Source organism: Engystomops pustulosus, unplaced genomic scaffold (genome assembly GCF_040894005.1).
Source record: "Engystomops pustulosus unplaced genomic scaffold, aEngPut4.maternal MAT_SCAFFOLD_197, whole genome shotgun sequence".
Classification (NCBI taxonomy): Eukaryota; Metazoa; Chordata; class Amphibia; order Anura; family Leptodactylidae; genus Engystomops; species Engystomops pustulosus.
Genome location: NW_027285077.1, coordinates 81,607 through 106,908, shown reverse-complemented (window position 1 = coordinate 106,908; position 25,302 = coordinate 81,607). Strand labels below are relative to the sequence as shown.

General features: G+C 48.1%; 1 protein-coding gene across 3 annotated transcripts in view; it reads left to right on the top strand.

Annotated features, from left to right (window-relative positions):
* Nucleotides 1–25,302, top strand: part of IL5RA (interleukin 5 receptor subunit alpha) — an 89,952-nt gene that overhangs the window by 25,796 nt on the left and 38,854 nt on the right. For 2 of the 3 annotated variants that reach the window (XM_072132000.1, XM_072132003.1), the window contains exon 2: nucleotides 15,627–15,687. In XM_072132000.1, coding sequence (XP_071988101.1) covers nucleotides 15,627–15,687 — 61 coding nt within the window. Of the gene's footprint in view, nucleotides 1–888; nucleotides 987–15,626; nucleotides 15,688–25,302 lie in introns of those variants that run through there. The other variant, XM_072132002.1, reaches the window with a different exon arrangement.

Below are 25,302 nucleotides of genomic sequence, written 5' to 3'. Positions count from 1 at the left end.
ATCTCCCCCTAGTGGTGGTGTATAATGTGTATGTAGTGATCTCCCCCTAGTGGTGGTGTATAATCTGTATGTAGTGATCTCCCCTAGTGGTGGTGTATAATGTGTATGTAGTGATCTCCTCCTAGTGGTGGTGTATAATGTGTATGTAGTGATCTCCTCCTAGTGGTGGTGTATAATGTGTATGTAGTGATCTCCCCCTAGTGGTGGTGTATAATGTGTATGTAGTGATCTCCTCCTAGTGGTGGTGTATAATGTGTATGTAGTGATCTCCTCCTAGTGGTGGTGTATAATGTGTATGTAGTGATCTCCTCCTAGTGGTGGTGTATAATCTGTATGTAGTGATCTCCTCCTAGTGGTGGTGTATAATCTGTATGTAGTGATCTCCCCCTAGTGGTGGTGTATAATGTGTATGTAGTGATCTCCTCCTAGTGGTGGTGTATAATGTGTATGTAGTGAGCTCCCCCTAGTGGTGGTGTATAATGTGTATGTAGTGTTCTCCCCCTAGTGGTGGTGTATAATCTGTATGTAGTGATCTCCTCCTAGTGGTGGTGTATAATCTGTATGTAGTGATCTCCCCCTAGTGGTGGTGTATAATGTGTATGTAGTGTTCTCCCCCTAGTGGTGGTGTATAATGTGTATGTAGTGATCTCCTCCTAGTGGTGGTGTATAATGTGTATGTAGTGATCTCCCCCTAGTGGTGGTGTATAATGTGTATGTAGTGATCTCCTCCTAGTGGTGGTGTATAATGTGTATGTAGTGAGCTCCCCCTAGTGGTGGTGTATAATGTGTATGTAGTGAGCTCCTCCTCTGGTCACATGTTTGGGTGAATTTCCTCTTGTTTGTATAATGTTGCATATCTTTGGACTTTCACCTGGTTTTTCACTTCTTTACTTTTGGTGAAAAAAATCTGACATGTCAGACCCCAGATTATAGGGAGAAGCGCTGAGCGGAGCGGATAACAGCTTTATACACAATCCTCTCTCCAGGTATGATGGTATAAATGTATGATATGGCGGTAGTATACAGGAATGATATGGCGGTAGTATATAGGAATGCTATGGCGGTAGTATACAGGAATGATATGGCGGTAGTATACAGGAATGCTATGGCGGTAGTATACAGGAATGATATGGCAGCAGTATACAGGAATGATATGGCGGTAGTACACAGGAATGATATGGCGGTAGTACACAGGAATGATATGGCGGTAGTAAACAGGAATGATATGGCGGTAGTATACAGGAATGCTATGGCGGTAGTATACAGGAATGATATGGCGGTAGTATACAGGAATGCTATGGCGGTAGTATACAGGAATGATATGGCAGCAGTATACAGGAATGATATGGCGGTAGTACACAGGAATGATATGGCGGTAGTATATAGCAATGATATGGCGGTAGTATACAGGAATGATATGGTGGTAGTATACAGGAATGATATGGCGGTAGTATACAGGAATGATATGGCGGTAGTATACAGGGATGATATGGGGGTAGTATATAGGAATGCTATGGCGGTAGTATACAGGAATGATATGGCGGTAGTATACAGGGATGATATGGGGGTAGTATATAGGAATGCTATGGCGGTAGTATACAGGGATGATATGGCGGTAGTATACAGGAATGATATGGTGGCAGTATACAGGAATGATTTGGCGGTAATATACAGGAATGATATGGGGGTAGTATACAGGAATGATATGGCGGTAGTATACAGGAATGATATGGCGGTAGTATACAGGAATGATATGGCGGTAGTATAGAGGAATGATATGGCGGCAGTATACAGGAATGATATGGCGGTAGTATAGAGGAATGATATGGCGGTAGTATACAGGGATGATATGGCGGTAGTATAGAGGAATGATATGGCGGCAGTATACAGGAATGATATGGCGGTAGTATAGAGGAATGATATGGCGGTAGTATACAGGGATGATATGGCGGTAGTATACAGGAATGATATGGTGGCAGTATACAGGAATGATTTGGCGGTAATATACAGGAATGATATGGGGGTAGTATACAGGAATGATATGGCGGTAGTATAGAGGAATGATATGGCGGTAGTATAGAGGAATGATATGGCGGTAGTATAGAGGAATGATATGGCAGTAGTATACAGGAATTATATGGCGGTAGTATATAGGAATGATATGGCGGTAGTATACAGGAATGATATGGCGGTAGTATACAGGAATGATATGGCGGTAGTATACAGGGATGATATGGCAGTAGTATACAGGAATGATATGGTGGTAGTATATAGGAATGATATGGTGGTAGTATATAGGAATGCTATGGCGGTAGTATATAGGAATGATATGGCGGTAGTATACAGGAATGATATGGCGGTAGTATACAGGGATGATATGGGGGTAGTATATAGGAATGCTATGGCGGTAGTATACAGGAATGATATGGCGGTAGTATACAGGGATGATATGGGGGTAGTATATAGGAATGCTATGGCGGTAGTATACAGGAATGATATGGCGGTAGTATACAGGGATGATATGGGGGTAGTATATAGGAATGCTATGGCGGTAGTATATAGGAATGATATGGCGGTAGTATACAGGAATGATATGGCGGTAGTACACAGGAATGATATGGCAGTAGTATACAGGGATGATATGGCGGTAGTATACAGGAATGATATGGCGGTAGTATACAGGAATGATATGGCGGTAGTATATAGGAATGCTATGGCGGTAGTATATAGGAATGATATGGCGGTAGTATATAGGAATGCTATGGCGGTAGTATATAGGAATGATATGGCGGGGTTATGTAGTCACTGTATGGGTTATCCTTTACCTTTACCAGTATATCAGGCGGCGCTCAGTTACCTTCGCTGTGTGACCACGCTCCAGCCTTCAGCTCTCCAGGTAGTGTCTCTCCTACTGCTTCTGGCCTGCAGACTAAATCAGGCTCTAACGAGGTCTGGGAACCGCATCTGTGCCCCGCCCCTGTGACCTGCCCCTGTGACCCGCCCCTGTGACCTGCCCCTGTGACCCGCCCCTGTGACCCTTCACCTTTGACCCTGTGCCCCGTCCCTGTGACCCTGCACCTGTGACCTGACCCTGTGCCCTGCCCCTGTGACCCTGCACCTGTGGGCTATACAGAAACCCAGGACCGGAGCCCAGGTGGAGTAGGAGTCCCACTACCAGCCTACCCCTACTCCATAATAAGCAGCCCAGTACAGACATCACAGAGGGGTCTATGCTAGAGGCCAACATGGACCACACAGACTCCTCCTGCTCATCACATGTCTGTATTAACCCTTGGGTCACTGCAGACAGATCCAGGGCTTTTACCATGTGCTTCTAAGGACAGGCAGCGGCTCCCCCACACCACACGTGTCACATGTGACTGTACTTACTGGGTTTAGACACATGTCTGGTTCTTGGCGTCCCCCTTGTCAGGAACTATTAGGGGACACTGTGTCTCCTGTCACTTCTATGGGGGTTTATAATACATGGAGTGTGGTATACGTGTGTGTACGTGTATGACAGAGCGCTACACGACCCCGGAGCGGGGGGCAGTTATTTATAGGGGTCTCCCGGGGAACTGGAGAGAAATCACAGAAATACTAAGTCCTGGGAAGATCCAGAGAGACTACAGTCACCCAGCTTTCCCATAATCAGACCTGATGATCTGTAACCTCCTCCTGCATTGCTGCATATGTGCACGAGTCCCCCCCCCACCCATATAGTATATGGACCCCTTAGTGACCCCCCTACTGTCTATAGTGGCCCCTGCATCACGCCTGTAAGGGACCCTCACAATGTAGATGCCTCTTTGGCTCCACCCCAGTGTGTCCCCAAAATCTGTGACCCCCCTGAATCCTGGGCCATTGTGTGGGGTCTGGCTGTAGGTGGGCGGCCGTGGGGTGCACTGTGTATGAGGCAGATGTGTGCAGACACATTGTAACCTGATGCGCTCCCCTGCCGCTCTCAACTTTCAATTTCACTATTTTTGGTAAGTTCCCAATTTTTGTTCATTGGACTGATATAAAGAAGAAGATTGCTCCCCCCCCCAATTCCTGATCACTGCCCCCCCACCAATTCCTGATCACTGCCCCCCCCAATTCCTGATCACTGCCCCCCCCCCAATTCCTGATCACTGCCCCTCACCAATTCCTGATCACTGCCCCCCCACCAATTCCTGATCACTGCCCCCCACCAATTCCTGATCACTGCCCCCCCCAATTCCTGATCACTGCCCCCCCAATTCCTGATCACTCCCCCCCCCAATTCCTGATCACTGCCCCCCACCAATTCCTGATCACTCCCCCCCCCCAATTCCTGATCACTGCCCCCCCACCAATTCCTGATCACTGCCCCCACCAATTCCTGATCACTGCCCCCCCCAATTCCTGATCACTGCCCCCCCCCAATTCCTGATCACTCCCCCCCCCAATTCCTGATCACTGCCCCCCCACCAATTCCTGATCACTGCCCCCACCAATTCCTGATCACTGCCCCCCCCAATTCCTGATCACTGCCCCCCCCCAATTCCTGATCACTGCCCCCCCACCAATTCCTGATCACTGCCCCCCCCACCAATTCCTGATCACTGCCCCCCACCAATTCCTGATCACTGCCCCCCCACCAATTCCTGATCACTGCCCCCCCCCAAATTCCTGATCACTGCCCCCCACCAATTCCTGATCACTGCCCCCCCAATTCCTGATCACTGCCCCCCACCAATTCCTGATCACTGCCCCCACCAATTCCTGATCACTGCCCCCCACCAATTCCTGATCACTGCCCCCCCACCAATTCCTGATCACTGCCCCCCCCCCAATTCCTGATCACTGCCCCCCCCACCAATTCCTGATCACTGCCCCCCACCAATTCCTGATCACTGCCCCCCCACCAATTCCTGATCACTGCCCCCCCCAAATTCCTGATCACTGCCCCCCCCCCCAATTCCTGATCACTGCCCCCCACCAATTCCTGATCACTGCCCCCCCAATTCCTGATCACTGCCCCCCACCAATTCCTGATCACTGCCCCCCCAATTCCTGATCACTGCCCCCCACCAATTCCTGATCACTGCCCCCCCACCAATTCCTGATCACTGCCCCCCCCCCAATTCCTGATCACTGCCCCCCCACCAATTCCTGATCACTGCCCCCCCCCACCAATTCCTGATCACTGCCCCCCACCAATTCCTGATCACTGCCCCCCCACCAATTCCTGATCACTGCCCCCACCAATTCCTGATCACTGCCCCCACCAATTCCTGATCACTGCCCCCCCAATTCCTGATCACTGCCCCCCCACCAATTCCTGATCACTGCCCCCCCACCAATTCCTGATCACTGCCCCCCACCAATTCCTGATCACTGCCCCCCACCAATTCCTGATCACTGCCCCCCCACCAATTCCTGATCACTGCCCCCCCAATTCCTGATCACTGCCCCCCCCCATTTCCTGATCACTGTGCCCCCCCCCCCCCCCATTTCCTGATCACTGTATGGTATGGATACGTTGCGGTTTTCTTCTTGTAATGTGTGATCTGGATGATTACTGCAGGATCTCTTCCCTCGTCATAATTCTTCCTCCTGTGACATCTGTGTATGAAACATTCCCAAAACTCCAGATCTTTTCTTAAAAGTCGCAGTCATCTGCCCGGGGCGCAGGAGACCAATGAGGAAAGACATTACATTTACTACTAAGAGACGCTCAGGTTTTATTTATTTGGGGAAAAGAACTGCAAGGGTTAATAAATGTAGATATTATTATTATGCATTACATTGTGTTGTTCTATACATAACATACCCAAAGGTCTGATCACACCTCTCTCCAGGGACAATATATATCATTGGCTGCACAGAGCACAGCAGTGTGAGGTCTGATTACACATCTCTCCAGGGACAGTACATAACACTGGCTGCAGAGAGCACAGAGCACAGCAGTGTGAGGTCTGATTACACATCTCTCCAGGGACAATACATAACACTGGCTGCAGAGAGCACAGAGCACAGCAGTGTGAGCTCTGATTACACATCTCTCCAGGGACTATACATAACACTGGCTGCAGAGAGCACAGAGCACAGCAGTGTGAGGTCTGATTACACATCTCTCCAGGGACAATACATAACACTGGCTGCAGAGAGCACAGAGCACAGCAGTGTGATGTCTGATTACACATCTCTCCAGGGACAGTACATAACACTGGCTGCAGAGAGCACAGAGCACAGCAGTGTGAGATCTGATTACACATCTCTCCATGGACAATACATAACACTAGCTGCAGAGAGCACAGAGCACAGCAGTGTGAGGTCTGATTACACATCTCTCCAGGGACAATACATAACACTGGCTGCAGAGAACACAGAGCACAGCAGTGTGAGGTCTGATTACACATATCTCCAGGGACAATACATAACACTGGCTGCAGAGAGCACAGCAGTGTGAGGTCTGATTACACATCTCTCCAGGGACAATACATAACACTGGCTGCAGAGAGCACAGAGCACAGCAGTGTGAGGTCTGATTACACATCTCTCCAGGGACAATACATAATACTGGCTGCAGAGAGCACAGAGCACAGCAGTGTGAGGTCTGATTACACATCTCTCCAGGGACAATACATAACACTGGCTGCAGAGAGCACAGAGCACAGCAGTGTGAGGACACACCTCCTGCAGTGTGTATGGTCAAACTTGGTGATAGGTTCCACGAATGTAATTTATGTATATTGTTACATGTTTATTATTATTGTTATTATTACTTGTATCTTTCTCTATATTAGACATTTCTCATATAAGTCGCTTGTGTCCCCCCTAAACATCCCCAGCCCCTTGTAGTTTCTTCATGGAGTTGAAGTTGGGAGGTGAGAGATACATTTTGTTACGTTTTACCTTAATTAATTTTAGTATTTGGATGTTTCAGAGAAAAACTGCTTGAGGGTGCGGGGACCTGTTAGTCACCTCTGAGGGTGTCATCTCCATGGGGTGTTACCTCTCTGGGTGTCATCTCGATGGGGTGTTACCTCTCTGGGTGTCATCACCTCTCTGGATGTATCTTTGGGGGTGTCTTTCTGGGGGTGTTATCTGTGGGGACCTTCCAGCACCAGACTCATTAGTGTTTGGACAATTTCTTGAATTCTTAAGTTTTCTTAATAACTGTAAGTTGTTTTCTTGCTCTTCGCCCCTTCCTGCAGCGTCTGCCAGACGGAGGTCATTAGGGATTTGCGGTGATTAATCATTTCTTATAGTAATTTCCCTCCACATGAAACTGAAATATCACAGAAAATCACCTTATGTATCAGACAGGACACGTAGAGAATCTACGGTTCCATTGATGCCATTTTATGTTTATTGTTACATTTACGTTACGTTTATAAATATTGTTATTATTACTTGTATCTTGTTCTGTATCAGTCGTTTCTCATAGCTGTGTCCCCCCTAAATAGCCCCTAGTAATTCCTCTTGGATTTCGAGCTGTGAGGTGAAAACTGCACTTTGTTACTTTTTACCTTTTTATTTTTAGCATTCAGATGTTTCAAAGAAAAACAGTTTGAGAGTGCGGAGACCTGTTACAGATGACACCCACAGATATAACACCCTGAGAGGTGATAACCTATCGGCTGGATACACAGCGAGCTGCCATGTCCTGTGTGTCCTGACACCTTTCTATCATAGCCAGCAGTGGTCAGGGGTCAGCATGGGCGCTCTCACCCCTCTGTGTCTACACCCCCCATACACAGCGAGCTGCCATGTCCTGTGTCCTGACACCTTTCTATCATAGCCAGCAGTGGTCAGGGGTCAGCATGGGCGCTCTGACCCCTCTGTGACTACACCCCCCATACACAGCGAGCTGCCATGTCCTGTGTGTCCTGACACCTTTCTATCATAGCCAGCAGTGGTCAGGGGTCAGCATGGGCGCTCTGACCCCTCTGTGACTACACCCCCCATACACAGCGAGCTGCCATGTCATGTGTGTCCTGACACCTTTCTATCATAGCCAGCAGTGGTCAGGGGTCAGCATGGGCGCTCTGACCCCTCTGTGACTACACCCCCCATACACAGCGAGCTGCCATGTCCTGTGTCCTGACACCTTTCTATCATAGCCAGCAGTGGTCAGGGGTCAGCATGGGCGCTCTGACCCCTCTGTGACTACACCCCCCATACACAGCGAGCTGCCATGTCCTGTGTGTCCTGACACCTTTCTATCATAGCCAGCAGTGGTCAGGGGTCAGCATGGGTGCTCTGACCCCTCTGTGACTACACCCCCATACACAGCGAGCTGCCATGTCCTGTGTCCTGACACCTTTCTATCATAGCCAGCAGTGGTCAGGGGTCAGCATGGGTGCTCTGACCTCTCTGTGACTACATCCCCCATACACAGCAAGCTGCCATGTCCTGTGTGTCCTGACACCTTTCTATCATAGCCTGCAGTGGTCAGGGGTCAGCATGGGTGCTCTGACCCCTCTGTGACTACACCCCCCATACACAGCGAGCTGCCATGTCCTGTGTCCTGACACCTTTCTATCATAGCCAGCAGTGGTCAGGGGTCAGCATGGGTGCTCTGACCCCTCTGTGACTACACCCCCCATACACAGCGAGCTGCCATGTCCTGTGTGTCCTGACACCTTTCTATCATAGCCAGCAGTGGTCAGGAGTCAGCATGGGTGCTCTGACCCCTCTGTGACTACACCCCCCATACACAGCGAGCTGCCATGTCCTGTGTGTCCTGACACCTTTCTATCATAGCCAGCAGTGGTCAGAGGTCAGCATGGGCGCTCTGACCCCTCTGACTACACCCCCCATACACAGCGAGCTGCCATGTCCTGTGTGTCCTGACACCTTTCTATCATAGCCTGCAGTGGTCAGGGGTCAGCATGGGTGCTCTGACCCCTCTGTGACTACACCCCCCATACACAGCGAGCTGCCATGTCCTGTGTCCTGACACCTTTCTATCATAGCCAGCAGTGGTCAGGGGTCAGCATGGGCGCTCTGACCCCTCTGTGACTACACCCCCCATACACAGCGAGCTGCCATGTCCTGTGTGTCCTGACACCTTTCTATCATAGCCAGCAGTGGTCAGGGGTCAGCATGGGCGCTCTGACCCCTCTGTGACTACATCCCCATACACAGCGAGCTGCCATGTCCTGTGTGTCCTGACACCTTTCTATCATAGCCAGCAGTGGTCAGGGGTCAGCATGGGTGCTCTGACCCCTCTGTGACTACACCCCCCATACACAGCGAGGTGCCATGTCCTGTGTGTCCTGACACCTTTCTATCATAGCCAGCAGTGGTCAGGGGTCAGCATGGGCGCTCTGACCTCTCTGTGACTACACCCCCCATACACAGCGAGCTGCCATGTCCTGTGTGTCCTGACACCTTTCTATCATAGCCAGCAGTGGTCAGGGGTCAGCATGGGCGCTCTGACCCCTCTGTGACTACACCCCCCATACACAGCGAGCTGCCATGTCCTGTGTCCTGACACCTTTCTATCATAGCCAGCAGTGGTCAGGGGTCAGCATGGGCGCTCTGACCCCTCTGTGACTACACCCCCCATACACAGCGAGCTGCCATGTCCTGTGTCCTGACACCTTTCTATCATAGCCAGCAGTGGTCAGGGGTCAGCATGGGCGCTCTGACCCCTCTGTGACTACACCCCCCAGACACAGCGAGCTGCCATGTCCTGTGTGTCCTGACACCTTTCTATCATAGCCAGCAGTGGTCAGGGGTCAGCATGGGCGCTCTGACCTCTCCGTGACTACACCCCCCATACACAGCGAGCTGCCATGTCCTGTGTCCTGACACCTTTCTATCATAGCTAGCAGAGGTCAGGGGTCAGCATGGGCGCTCTGACCCCTCTGTGACTACAACCCCCATACACAGCGAGCTGCCATGTCATGTGTGTCCTGACACCTTTCTATCATAGCCAGCAGTGGTCAGGGGTCAGCATGGGCGCTCTGACCTCTCTGTGACTACACCCCCCATACACAGCGAGCTGCCATGTCCTGTGTGTCCTGACACCTTTCTATCATAGCCAGCAGTGGTCAGGGGTCAGCATGGGCGCTCTGACCTCTCTGTGACTACACCCCCCATACACAGCGAGCTGCCATGTCATGTGTGTCCTGACACCTTTCTATCATAGCCAGCAGTGGTCAGGGGTCAGCATGGGCGCTCTAACCCCTCTGTGACTACACCCCCACATACACAGCGAGCTGCCATGTCCTGACACCTTTCTATCATAGCCAGCAGCGGTCAGGGGTCAGCATGGGCGCTCTGACCCCTCTGTGACTACACCCCCCATACACAGCGAGCTGCCATGTCCTGTGTCCTGACACCTTTCTATCATAGCCAGCAGTGTTCAGGGGTCAGCATGGGCGCTCTGACCTCTCTGTGACTACACCCCCCATACACAGCAAGCTGCCATGTCCTGTGTGTCCTGACACCTTTCTATCATAGCCAGCAGTGGTCAGGGGTCAGCATGGGCGCTCTGACCCCTCTGTGACTACACCCCCCATACACAGCGAGCTGCCATGTCCTGTGTCCTGACACCTTTCTATCATAGCCAGCAGTGGTCAGGGGTCAGCATGGGTGCTCTGACCCCTCTGTGACTACATCCCCCATACACAGCGAGCTGCCATGTCCTGTGTAACCTGACACCTTTCTATCATAGCCAGCAGTGGTCAGAGGTCAGCATGGGTGCTCTGACCCCTCTGTGACTACACCCCCCATACACAGCGAGCTGCCATGTCCTGTGTGTCCTGACACCTTTCTATCATAGCCACCAGTGGTCAGGGGTCAGCATGGGTGCTCTGACCTCTCTTTGACTACACCCCCATACACAGCGAGCTGCCATGTCCTGTGTGTCCTGACACCTTTCTATCATAGCCAGCAGTGGTCAGGGGTCAGCATGGGCGCTCTGACCCCTCTGTGACTACATCCCCCATACACAGCGAGCTGCCATGTCCTGTGTAACCTGACACCTTTCTATCATAGCCAGCAGTGGTCAGAGGTCAGCATGGGTGCTCTGACCCCTCTGTGACTACACCCCCCATACACAGCGAGCTGCCATGTCCTGTGTGTCCTGACACCTTTCTATCATAGCCACCAGTGGTCAGGGGTCAGCATGGGCGCTCTGACCTCTCTTTGACTACACCCCCATACACAGGGAGCTGCCATGTCCTGTGTGTCCTGACACCTTTCTATCATAGCCAGCAGTGGTCAGGGGTCAGCATGGGCGCTCTGACCTCTCTGTGACTACACCCCCCATACACAGGGAGCTGCCATGTCCTGTGTCCTGACACCTTTCTATCATAGCCAGCAGTGGTCAGGGGTCAGCATGGGCGCTCTGACCCCTCTATGACTACACCCCCCATACACAGCGAGCTGCCATGTCCTGTGTGTCCTGACACCTTTCTATCATAGCCAGCAGTGGTCAGGGGTCAGCATGGGCGCTCTGACCTCTCTGTGACTACACCCCCCATACACAGCGAGCTGCCATGTCCTGTGTCCTGACACCTTTCTATCATAGCCAGCAGTGGTCAGGGGTCAGCATGGGCGCTCTGACCTCTCTGTGACTACACCCCCATACACAGCGAGCTGCCATGTCCTGTGTCCTGACACCTTTCTATCATAGCCAGCAGAGGTCAGGGGTCAGCATGGGCGCTCTGACCCTCTGTGACTACACCCCCCATACACAGCGAGCTGCCATGTCCTGTGTGTCCTGACACCTTTCTATCATAGCCAGCAGCCGTCAGGGGTCAGCATGGACGCTCTGACCCCTCTGTGACTACACCCCCCCATACACAGCGAGCTGCCATGTCCTGTGTGTCCTGACACCTTTCTATCATAGCCAGCAGTGGTCAGGGGTCAGCATGGGGGCTCTGACCCCTCTGTGACTACACCCCCATACACAGCGAGCTGCCATGTCCTGTGTGTCCTGACACCTTTCTATCATAGCCAGCAGTGGTGAGGGGTCAGCATGGGGGCTCTGACCCCTCTGTGACTACACCCCCATACACAGCGAGCTGCCATGTCCTGTGTGTCCTGACACCTTTCTACCATAGGCAGCAGTGGTCAGGGGTCAGCATGGGCGCTCTGACCTCTCTGTGACTACACCCCCATACACAGCGAGCTGCCATGTCCTGTGTCCTGACACCTTTCTATCATAGCCAGCAGAGGTCAGGGGTCAGCATGGGCGCTCTGACCCTCTGTGACTACACCCCCCATACACAGCGAGCTGCCATGTCCTGTGTGTCCTGACACCTTTCTATCATAGCCAGCAGCCGTCAGGGGTCAGCATGGACGCTCTGACCCCTCTGTGACTACACCCCCCCATACACAGCGAGCTGCCATGTCCTGTGTGTCCTGACACCTTTCTATCATAGCCAGCAGTGGTCAGGGGTCAGCATGGGGGCTCTGACCCCTCTGTGACTACACCCCCATACACAGCGAGCTGCCATGTCCTGTGTGTCCTGACACCTTTCTATCATAGCCAGCAGTGGTGAGGGGTCAGCATGGGGGCTCTGACCCCTCTGTGACTACACCCCCATACACAGCGAGCTGCCATGTCCTGTGTGTCCTGACACCTTTCTATCATAGCCAGCAGTGGTGAGGGGTCAGCATGGGTGCTCTGACCTCTCTGTGACTACACCCCCCATACACAGCGAGCTGCCATGTCCTGTGTGTCCTGACACCTTTCTATCATAGCCAGCAGAGGTCAGGGGTCAGCATGGGAGCTCTGATCCCCCTGTGACTACACCCCCCATACACAGCGAGCTGCCATGTCCTGTGTGTCCTGACACCTTTCTATCATAGCCAGCAGTGGTCAGGGGTCAGCATGGGTGCTCTGACCCCTCTGTGACTACACCCCCCATACACAGCGAGCTGCCATGTCCTGTGTGTCCTGACACCTTTCTATCATAGCCAGCAGTGGTGAGGGGTCAGCAGGGGCGCTCTGATCCCCCTGTGACTACACCCCCCATACACAGCGAGCTGCCATGTCCTGTGTGTCCTGACACCTTTCTATCATAGCCAGCAGTGGTCAGGGGTCAGCATGGGCGCTCTGACCCCTCTGTGACTACACCCCCCATACACAGCGAGCTGCCATGTCCTGTGTGTCCTGACACCTTTCTATCATAGCCAGCAGTGGTCAGGGGTCAGCATGGGTGCTCTGACCCCTCTGTGACTACACCCCCCATACACAGCGAGCTGCCATGTCCTGTGTCCTGACACCTTTCTATCATAGCCAGCAGTGGTCAGGGGTCAGCATGGGCGCTCTGACCCCTCTGTGACTACACCCCCATACACAGCGAGCTGCCATGTCCTGTGTCCTGATACCTTTCTATCATAGCCAGCAGGGGTCAGGGGTCAGCATGGGCGCTCTGACCCCTCTGTGACTACCCCCCCATACACAGCGAGCTGCCATGTCCTGTGTGTCCTGACACCTTTCCCATCATAGCCAGCAGTGGTCAGGGGTCAGCATGGGCGCTCTGACCCCTCTGTGACTACACCCCCCATACACAGCGAGCTGCCATGTCCTGTGTGTCCTGACACCTTTCTATCATAGCCAGCAGTGGTCAGGGGTCAGCATGGGTGCTCTGACCCCTCTTTGACTACACCCTCATATACAGCGAGCTGCCATGTCCTGTGTGTCCTGACACCTTTCTATCATAGCCAGCAGTGGTCAGGGGTCAGCATGGGCGCTCTGCCCCCTCTGTGACTACACCCCCCATACACAGCGAGCTGCCATGTCCTGTGTCCTGACACCTTTCTATCATAGCCAGCAGTGGTCAGGGGTCAGCATGGGCGCTCTGACCCCTCTGTGACTACACCCCCCATACACACCGAGCTGCCATGTCCTGTGTCGTGACACCTTTCTATCATAGCCAGCAGCGGTCTGGGGTCAGCATGGGCGCTCTGACCCCTCTGTGACTACACCCCCCATACACAGAGAGCTGCCATGTCCTTTGTCCTGACACCTTTCTATCATATATACTGGGGACAGAGGGCTGGCTATATATAGTGGGGCAGTTGGTACTAGCTTTATACTGGGGTCAGGGGGCTGCTAGCTATATAGTAGAAGGCTGGCTAGCTATATATTGGGTACAGGGGGCTGGCTAGCTACATACTGGGGGCATGTGCTGGCTGGCTACTCAGTGGGAGGCAGGTGGATGGCTAGCTATACAGTGGGGTCTGCTGGCTGGGGGCAGGGAGCTGCTGGCTGTATACTCGGAGGTTGGCTAGCTATATACTGGGAGACATGGGCCAGCTAAATACTGGGGGCACGGGGCTGGCAGGCTATATACAGGAGCAGAGGGCTGGCTATATACTGGGAGCATTGGGCTGGCTAGATATATACTGGGAGCATTGGGCTGGCTAGATATATACTGGGAGCAGAGGGCTGGCTAGATATATACTGGGAGCAGAGGGCTGGCTAGATATATACTGGGAGCAGAGGGCTGGCTAGATATATACTGGGAGCATTGGGCTGGCTAGATATATACTGGGAGCAGAGGGCTGGCTAGATATATACTGGGAGCAGAGGGCTGGCTAAATATATACTGGGGGACAGAGGTTCTATCTGACTATATACTGGGATCAGAGGGCTGGCTAGCTATATACTAGGGGCAGCAGGCTTCTAGCTATATACTAGGGGGGTGGCTAGCTATATATTGGGGGAAGGGGACTGGCTAGCTATATACTGGGGGCAGGGGGCTACGGACTGTATACTAGGAGGTTGGCTAGCTATATACTGGGGGAAGGGGGCTAACTGGATAAATGCTGGGGGCAGAGGCTGCCTAGCTACATACTGGGGCAGGGAGCTTTTGGCTGTATAGTAGGAGGTTGGCTAGCTATATACTGGGGGCCGGGGTCTGTCTAGCTATTTACTGGGGGCAGGAAGCTTCTGGCTGTATAGTAGGAGGTTGGCTAGCTATATACTGGTGGGCAATGCCTGCTGGCTATATACTGGGGGCAGGGGGCTGTCTAGCTATATACTGAGGACAAGGGGCTGGATATATACTGAGGGCAGGGGGCTGTCTAGCTATATACTGGGGGCAGGGGGCTGTCTAGCTATTTACTGGGGGCAGGAAGCTTCTGGCTGTATAGTAGGAGGTTGGCTAGCTATATACTGGTGGGCAGTGCCTGCTGGCTATATACTGGGGGCTGCCTAGCTATATACTGAGGACAAGGGGCTGGATATATACTGAGGGCAGGGGGCTGGATATATACTGAGGACAGGGGGCTGTCTAGCTGTATACTGAGGACAAGGGGTGGATATATACTGAGCGCAGGGGGCTGGATATATACTGAGGGCAGGGGGCTGGCTAGCTATATATTGGGGGGCAAGTTTGTGGTAAAATTACATGCTTTGACTTATATGCGGGTCGGCTTATACTCGAGTATATATGGTAAGTTTTAGACTGTAACCTTTAAAACTGTGTAAAAGTTTCAGAGGTACCAATACTTATGTGTGTCTATCTATGTGTTTCGGATACATGTATGTGTGTGCCCAGCAGATCACTGCAGTCATGTAGCGGTTTCACTTCCCTAAAACTAAGACCCATCGTGTTTCCAGGGCGTTCTCCAGATATACCCCATGTATCCGTCATATTTGACATTCTGTGTCTTCTCCCCCGTAGGTCATGTCTGGAGCGGTGACTCTTCTCCTACTGTTGTCAGGTTGTCAGGTGTTTGCCCATGGTAAGTTCTGTGCGTGGCTCTGTGCGTGGTTCTCTTTGTGGTTCTCTTTGTGGTTATGTACGTGGTTCTGTGCGTGGTTATGTACGTGGTTCTGTGCGTGTTTCTCTCCGTGGTTCTGTGGGGGGGGGGGGGGGGGGGGGCTACATGCAGGATTATATCTAGATGTGTAGTTTTCACGTCTCTTTCTTACCTTTTCTACTTTATATTGGACTTTTATCGTTTCCAGCTTTGCCTGAATTATTTAGCATTTGGTTTGTACTTTATACATTAATAATGTGGAGAGAAAGCGAAAACGTTAAAACTATAGAATTGAAACAATTTAAGGTCAAATAGTAAATTAAGTAACAACAGAAAAGGATCAGAATGCGTTAGTATTATAGAGTAACAATAGACCGGTATATTGGGGGTCATTTATCTCGTCTTTGTATTTCTCCGGCTTCCAGATGTTTGCCCCTTATTTAACATTGATTCGTGAATATATGGGCGCACATAATTGTGCAGTAACTCGCCAGTCCTGACCTCGCTTGGTGGGATTTGCACACATTTTTTTTTCAATTTGTGCCTAATAAAGCGCCAAAAAACTTTATAAGACAAATCAGGTGCTAAAAATAGACAAAAAAACGCAAAAAGAGCTCCGGAAAATGGGCAGATAAGATAAATGAGCCCCATTGTGTCATAATAAACCTATAAGAAAAGGGCTTATAGATATAGTGTACAGGCGGTCCCCTACTTAAGGACACCTGACTTACAGACGACCCCTAGTTACAGACGGTGCCCACTGTGACCTCTAGTGAAGCTCTCTAGATGTTACTATAGTCCCAGGCTGCAATGATCAGCTGTAAGGAGTCTGTAATGAAGCTTTATTGATAATCTTTGGTCCCATTACAGCAAAAACAATTTTAAACTCCAATTGTCACTGGGGTAAAAAAAAAAAAATTGTCTAGATTCAATTATAAAATATACAGTTTCGACTTGCATACAAATTCAACTTAAGAACAAACCTCCGGACCCTATCTTGTACGTAACCCGGAGACTGTCTGTAATGAGGAATAGGATAATAGAGTCATAACACAAATGTATAACGATATCATGGTATAATAAAGCAGTAATGGAAGACGATTAGAACCTAATAGTATCGTACAACAACAGGAGACAAGTAGAATAGTTTCATATTACAGGCAGTTATGTTACAAAGTTACAGAGGTTTGTTCTTAAGTTGAGTTTGTATGTAAGTCGGAACTGTATATTTTATCATTGTAACCCCAGTCCAGTCAAAATTTTTTTGCTCTCTGTGACAATTGGATTTTAAAAATGTTGGGTTGTCATAAGAACCAGGAGTAACAATAAAGCTTCATTACAGACGCCTGTGATAACTGTTATAGCTGATTATTGTAGCCTAGGACTAAAGTACAGGAAATTACCAACATCCAGAGGTCTGTAACTAGGGGTCGTCTGTAAGTCGGGTGTTCTTAAGTAGGGGACTGCCTGTAAAAGGGTATTATAATATAATTGTACAATAAAGTAACAATAGAATAGGATTATAATTCCATGTCCTGATAATGTTCAGAATGTTACAATGTGACAGAATATAGAATAGTATTTTACTGCCATGACAATGACTTGGGGAGAATGAATCCATGTGAACACGAGCTTATTTGTCTTCTTCTAGATCAAGTAAAGTTACAGTGTAATAAGATTATAGTAGAGGAGAATATTATTTTACTTCATTTGTCATTGATTGTTTTCTGTATAATGTGAAGAAACAATAATAATACAACATTATTACACATTACAGAGTATAACAGGCACAGATAATAGATGTATAATATATGACACATTATAGAGTATTACAGGCACAGATAATAGATGTATAATATATGACACATTATAGAGTATAACAGGCACAGATAATAGATGTATAATATATGACACATTATAGAGTATTACAGGCACAGATAATAGATGTGTAATATATGACACATTATAGAGTATTACAGGCACAGATAATAGATGTGTAATATATGACACATTATAGAGTATAACAGGCACAGATAATAGATGTGTATTATGTTATATTATATTATATACATATAATATTATAAGACTCCTTCTTATAGATTTCATGTTACAGCGTTTGTTTTATTATGAAAATATAATGTAGTGAGATAGATATACAGTATATTATAATAACTAGTAATATAATACTACAGACGGTCCCCTACTTAAGAACACCCGACTTACAGACGACCCCTAGTTACAAACGGACCTCTGGATGTTGGTAATTTAATGTACTTTAGCTTTAGGCTACAATAATCAGCTGTAACAGTAATTAAATGTGTCTGTAATGAAGCTTTAGTGTTATTCCTGGTTCTTATTTAAAAAATCCAATTGTCACAGAGACCAAAAAAAATTTGGCTGTGGTTACAATTATAAAGTATACAGTTCCGACTTACATACGTACTAGCTGACACCTGGGACCGGAGTATAAGTAGCGCCTGGTCTTCACCAGAGCCACCGCGAAGTGGGAAGTACTTGCTGCGGCAGGGTGCCCCCAGGTCGTTCCACAGGTGTGACTAGCCCGCGGTGGAAGCTAGTTGAGGTTGAGGTACCTTAGCAGAAGACGGTCTCATGGTCAGGTCCAGGCACAGGGTCAGGGCAGGCGGCAGAGATGCAACATCAGGTCCAATCCGGGGTCAGCAACGGGAGGTCCAGGCAGATGGGAACTGGAACGCAGGACATGGGACACAAGAACCCAGGACACGGGAACTCAAGAGCAGGAACACGGTAACACACTGGAATGCTGTAGACACTGGAACGCTGGACACGGGAACTCAAGAGCAGGAACGCACAGGAGCAGGAACGCAGGACACACACAGGAACCCTGGAGACTCAGGAGACTCTGGAACGCAGGAATATCACTGGGGAGGTTTCTCTAAGGCTTTGCACATAGATCCGGCAGGAAGAGGCAGGCTTAAATAATTTTGGGGGAAATGGGCAGCACCGATTAATGGCGTGCTGACCCTTTAAATTTACTGAATGTGGTGCACGTGGCCTAGGGGGCGGGGACACACGCACCGCTCGGCCGGACTCACGCTGGATTGCGGCGAGGTGAGTGACTCGCCGGGGGCCCAGGGCAGCACGGGTGCGCCTGTGACCCGGGAGAACGGTCGCAAGAGCACCCATGACAGTTTTTACACAAAGTGGGGCCCTGGGCAAAACTAAAAGTGGGGCCCCAAAATAAAACTATTCTATGATCAGTCACAGTCAGTAAGAGGCTCCTCTACCCCTGCACAGTAATAACACTTTGTAGTTACACACAGCAGTAGGTAAGTATCTGTATATTATATTATATATGGGACTGGAGGAGAAGGTTATCGGAGATGATAATTGTGTCCCACTTGCTGTTGATTCTTCACCGAAAAATTACAATTTTATATCTTTCTGTTTGAAGCCTGAAATGTGGTAAAAGGAAGAACAATTCAAGGAGCGGAATACTGTCACAAGGCTCTGTACATTGTATCCATAATCGGTCTATAATCCCCATTATACTGGGGTTGAGGATTGTAAGAATTTTGTAGGGTTAGTCTTTATTTGGAAGAAGTTTTCTGTAAGTTTTTCTTGTCTTACCTGGTGTCTTGCAGATATGTATTCGTGTGTACAGGGCCGATTCTAGCATATCTGCTGCCTGAGGCGAATATTAAAATGCTGCCCCCCCCCCCCCCCCGCTCCCTGTTCAGTAAATGCTGAAAACTTTACTAACAATTAACATCCCCATAGGCAGCTCCCTGACACTGTGTGACTGACTACAGGTTCTGGGGGTCATTAGTGGCATCTAGTACCTTATAGATGACAATCTCTTCCATCAGGAGGACTTTATTCCGGGTTCTCCAATCCATGACGTATCACTGCTGAATTCACTACCAGATATCTTCAGCTCCGTGCAGCATCTCCACCCGGCGTCCCTAAAAATACCACAGTCACAGTATGAAGTCTCCTGGATAACAACACTGCACTCCTAAATAATATATACCCCTCACGACACAACTGACCGCACTCTCCACACGTATAAAACATCCCTTCATTATATATATATATATTCTACTGGAATTATAGCAGGTACAGCACATCAATATACAACACCCCTAATTTATTAATACAGCCCCCCCCCAACATTTGTTTTACATGATGCAAAGTAATCTATTGTATCTTATAACTAATATATAATAAGTGCTACCCTGATTCATGTAAATATATAGCACCCCCTAATGAATATATATAATTTATTTTTAAAGGCCCCCCCAGTATAAACAGTATCCAGCCCCATATAAATATTTACAGCCCCCCAGAATAAAAAGAGTATGGTCCCCCATATAAATATATACAGCCCCCCAGAATAAACAAATTACGACCCCCCATATAAATATATACAGCCCCCCCAGAATAAAAAGAGTATGGTCCCCCATATAAATATATACAGCCCCCAAGAATAAAAAGAGTATGGTCCCCCATATAAATATATACAGCCCCCAAGAATAAAAAGAGTATGGTCCCCCATATAAATATATACAGCACCCCCAGAATAAACAGAATACGGTCCCCCATATAAATATATACAGCACCCCCAGAATAAACAGAATACGGCCCCCCATATAAATATATACAGCCCCCCCAGAATAAACAGAATACGGCCCCCCATATAAATATATACAGCCCCCCCAGAATAAACAGAATAAGGCCCCCCATATAAATATATACAGCCCCCCCAGAATAAAAAGAGTATGGTCCCCCATATAAATATATACAGCCCCCCCAGAATAAACAGAATGCGGACCCCCATATAAATATATACAGCCCCCCAGAATAAACAGAATACGGCCCACCATATAAATATATACAGCCCCCCCAGAATAAACAGAATACGGCCCCCCATATAAATATATACAGCCCCCCAGAATAAACAGAATACGGCCCCCCATATAAATATATACAGCCCCCCAGAATAAACAGAATATGGACCCCCATATAAATATATACAGCCCCCCAGAATAAACAGAATACGGCCCCCCATATAAATATATACAGCCCCCCCCAGAATAAACAGAATACGGCCCCCCATATAAATATATACAGCTCCCCAGAATAAACAGAATACGGCCCCCCATATAAATATATACAGCCCCCCCAGAATAAACAGAATATGGTCCCCCATATAAATATATACAGCCCCCCCAGAATAAACAGAATATGGTCCCCCATATAAATATATACAGCCCCCCCAGAATAAACAGAATATGGTCCCCCATATAAATATATACAGCCCCCCCAGAATAAACAGAATATGGTCCCCCATATAAATATATACAGCCCCCCCAGAATAAACAGAATATGGTCCCCCATATAAATATATACAGCCCCCCAGAATAAACAGAATACGGCCCCCCATATAAATATATACAGCCCCCCAGAATAAACAGAATACGGACTCCCATATAAATATATACAGCCCCCCCCAGAATAAACAGAATACGGCCCCCCATATAAATATATACAGCCCCCCCAGAATAAACAGAATACGGCCCCCCATATAAATTTATACAGCCCCCCCCCAGAATAAAAAGAGTATGGTCCCCCATATAAATATATACAGCCCCCCCAGAATAAAAAGAGTATGGTCCCCCCATATATATATATACAGCCCCCCCAGAATAAACAGAATACGGCCCCCCATATAAATATATACAGCCCCAACAGAATACGACCCCCCATATAAATATATACAGCCCCACAGAATAAAAAGAGAATGGTCCCCCATATAAATATATACAGCCCCCCCAGAATAAACAGAATACGGCCCCCCATATAAATATTTACAGCCCCCCAGAATAAAAAGAGTATGGTCCCCCATATAAATATATACAGCCCCCCCAGAATAAAAAGAGTATGGTCCCCCCATATATATATATACAGCCCCCCCAGAATAAAAAGAGTATGGTCCCCCATATAAATATATACAGCCCCCCCAGAATAAACAGAATGCGGACCCCCATATAAATATATACAGCCCCCCAGAATAAACAGAATACGGCCCACCATATAAATATATACAGCCCCCCCAGAATAAACAGAATACGGCCCCCCATATAAATATATACAGCTCCCCAGAATAAACAGAATATGGTCCCCCATATAAATATATACAGCCCCCCAGAATAAACAGAGTATGGCCCCCCATATAAATATATACAGCCCCCCAGAATAAACAGAATACGGCCCCCCATATAAATATATACAGCCCCCCAGAATAAACAGAATACAGCCCCCCATATAAATATATACAGCCCCCCCCAGAATAAACAGAATACGGCCCCCCATATAAATATATACAGCCCCCCCCAGAATAAACAGAATACGGCCCCCCATATAAATATATACAGCCCCCCCAGAATAAACAGAATACGGACTCCCATATAAATATATACAGCCCCCCCCAGAATAAACAGAATACGGCCCCCCATATAAATATATACAGCCCCCCCAGAATAAACAGAATACGGCCCCCCATATAAATTTATACAGCCCCCCCCCAGAATAAAAAGAGTATGGTCCCCCATATAAATATATACAGCCCCCCAGAATAAAAAGAGTATGGTCCCCCCATATATATATATATACAGCCCCCCCAGAATAAACAGAATACGGCCCCCCATATAAATATATACAGCCCCAACAGAATACGACCCCCCATATAAATATATACAGCCCCACAGAATAAAAAGAGAATGGTCCCCCATATAAATATATACAGCCCCCCCAGAATAAACAGAATACGGCCCCCCATATAAATATTTACAGCCCCCCAGAATAAAAAGAGTATGGTCCCCCATATAAATATATACAGCCCCCCCAGAATAAAAAGAGTATGGTCCCCCATATAAATATATACAGCCCCCCCAGAATAAACAGAATACGACCCCCCATATAAATATATACAGCCCCCCCAGAATAAACAGAATACGGCCCCCCATATAAATATATACAGCCCCCCCAGAATAAACAGAATAAGGCCCCCCATATAAATATAAACAGCCCCCCCAGAATAAAAAGAGTATGGTCCCCCATATAAATATATACAGCCCCCCAGAATAAACAGAATACGGCCCCCCATATAAATATATACAGCCCCCCAGAATAAAAAGAGTATGGTCCCCCATATAAATATATACAGCCCCCCAGAATAAACAGAATACGGCCCCCCATATAAATATATACAGCCCCCCCAGAATAAACAGAATACGGCCCCCCATATAAATATATACAGCCCCCAAGAATAAACAGAATATGGACCCCCATATAAATATATACAGCCCCCCAGAATAAACAGAATACGGCCCCCCATATAAATATATACAGCCCCCCCCAGAATAAACAGAATACGGCCCCCCATATAAATATATACAGCCCCCCAGAATAAACAGAATACGGCCCCCCATATAAATATATACAGCCCCCCAGAATAAACAGAATACGGCCCCCCATATAAATATATACAAACCCCCCCAGAATAAAAAGAGTATATTCCCCCATATAAATATATACAGCCCCCCCAGAATAAAAAGAGAATGGTCCCCCATATAAATATATACAGCCCCCCAGAATAAACAGAATACAGCCCCCCATATAAATATATACAGCCCCCCCAGAATAAACAGAATATGGCCCCCCATATAAATATATACAGCCCCCCAGAATAAACAGAATACAGCCCCCCATATAAATATATACAGCCCCCCCCAGAATAAACAGAATATGGCCCCCCATATAAATATATACAGCCCCCCCAGAATAAACAGAATACGGCCCCCCATATAAATATATACAGCCCCCCCAGAATAAACAGAATACGGCCCCCCATATAAATATATACAGCCCCCCTCCCAGTGTAATAAGAATTTGGCCCCTCATATAAATATATACAGCCCCCCAGAATAAACAGAATACGGCCCCCCATATAAATATTTACAGCCCCCCCCCAGTGTAATAAGAATTTGGCCCCCCATATAAATATATACAGCCCCCCAGAATGAACAGAATACGGCCCCCCATATAAATATATGCAGCCCCCCAGAATAAACAGAATACGGCCCACCATATAAATATATACAGCCCCCCCAGAATAAACAGAATATGGTCCCCCATATAAATATATACAGCCCCCCCAGAATAAAAAGAGTATGGTCCCCCATATAAATATATACAGCCCCCCCAGAATAAACAGAATACGACCCCCCATATAAATATATACAGCCCCCCCAGAATAAACAGAATACGGCCCCCCATATAAATATATACAGCCCCCCCAGAATAAACAGAATAAGGCCCCCCATATAAATATAAACAGCCCCCCCAGAATAAAAAGAGTATGGTCCCCCATATAAATATATACAGCCCCCCAGAATAAACAGAATACGGCCCCCCATATAAATATATACAGCCCCCCAGAATAAAAAGAGTATGGTCCCCCATATAAATATATACAGCCCCCCAGAATAAACAGAATACGGCCCCCCATATAAATATATACAGCCCCCCCAGAATAAACAGAATACGGCCCCCCATATAAATATATACAGCCCCCAAGAATAAACAGAATATGGACCCCCATATAAATATATACAGCCCCCCAGAATAAACAGAATACGGCCCCCCATATAAATATATACAGCCCCCCCCAGAATAAACAGAATACGGCCCCCCATATAAATATATACAGCCCCCCAGAATAAACAGAATACGGCCCCCCATATAAATATATACAGCCCCCCAGAATAAACAGAATACGGCCCCCCATATAAATATATACAAACCCCCCCAGAATAAAAAGAGTATATTCCCCCATATAAATATATACAGCCCCCCCAGAATAAAAAGAGAATGGTCCCCCATATAAATATATACAGCCCCTCAGAATAAACAGAATACAGCCCCCCATATAAATATATACAGCCCCCCCAGAATAAACAGAATATGGCCCCCCATATAAATATATACAGCCCCCCAGAATAAACAGAATACAGCCCCCCATATAAATATATACAGCCCCCCCCAGAATAAACAGAATATGGCCCCCCATATAAATATATACAGCCCCCCCAGAATAAACAGAATACGGCCCCCCATATAAATATATACAGCCCCCCCAGAATAAACAGAATACGGCCCCCCATATAAATATATACAGCCCCCCTCCCAGTGTAATAAGAATTTGGCCCCTCATATAAATATATACAGCCCCCCAGAATAAACAGAATACGGCCCCCCATATAAATATTTACAGCCCCCCCCCAGTGTAATAAGAATTTGGCCCCCCATATAAATATATACAGCCCCCCAGAATGAACAGAATACGGCCCCCCATATAAATATATGCAGCCCCCCAGAATAAACAGAATACGGCCCCCCATATAAATATATTCAGCCCCCCAGAATAAACAGAATACGGCCCCCATATAAATATATACAGCCCCCCCAGAATAAACAGAATACGGCCCCCCATATAAATATATACAGCCCCCCCAGTGTAATAAGAATTTGGCCCCCCATATAAATATATACAGC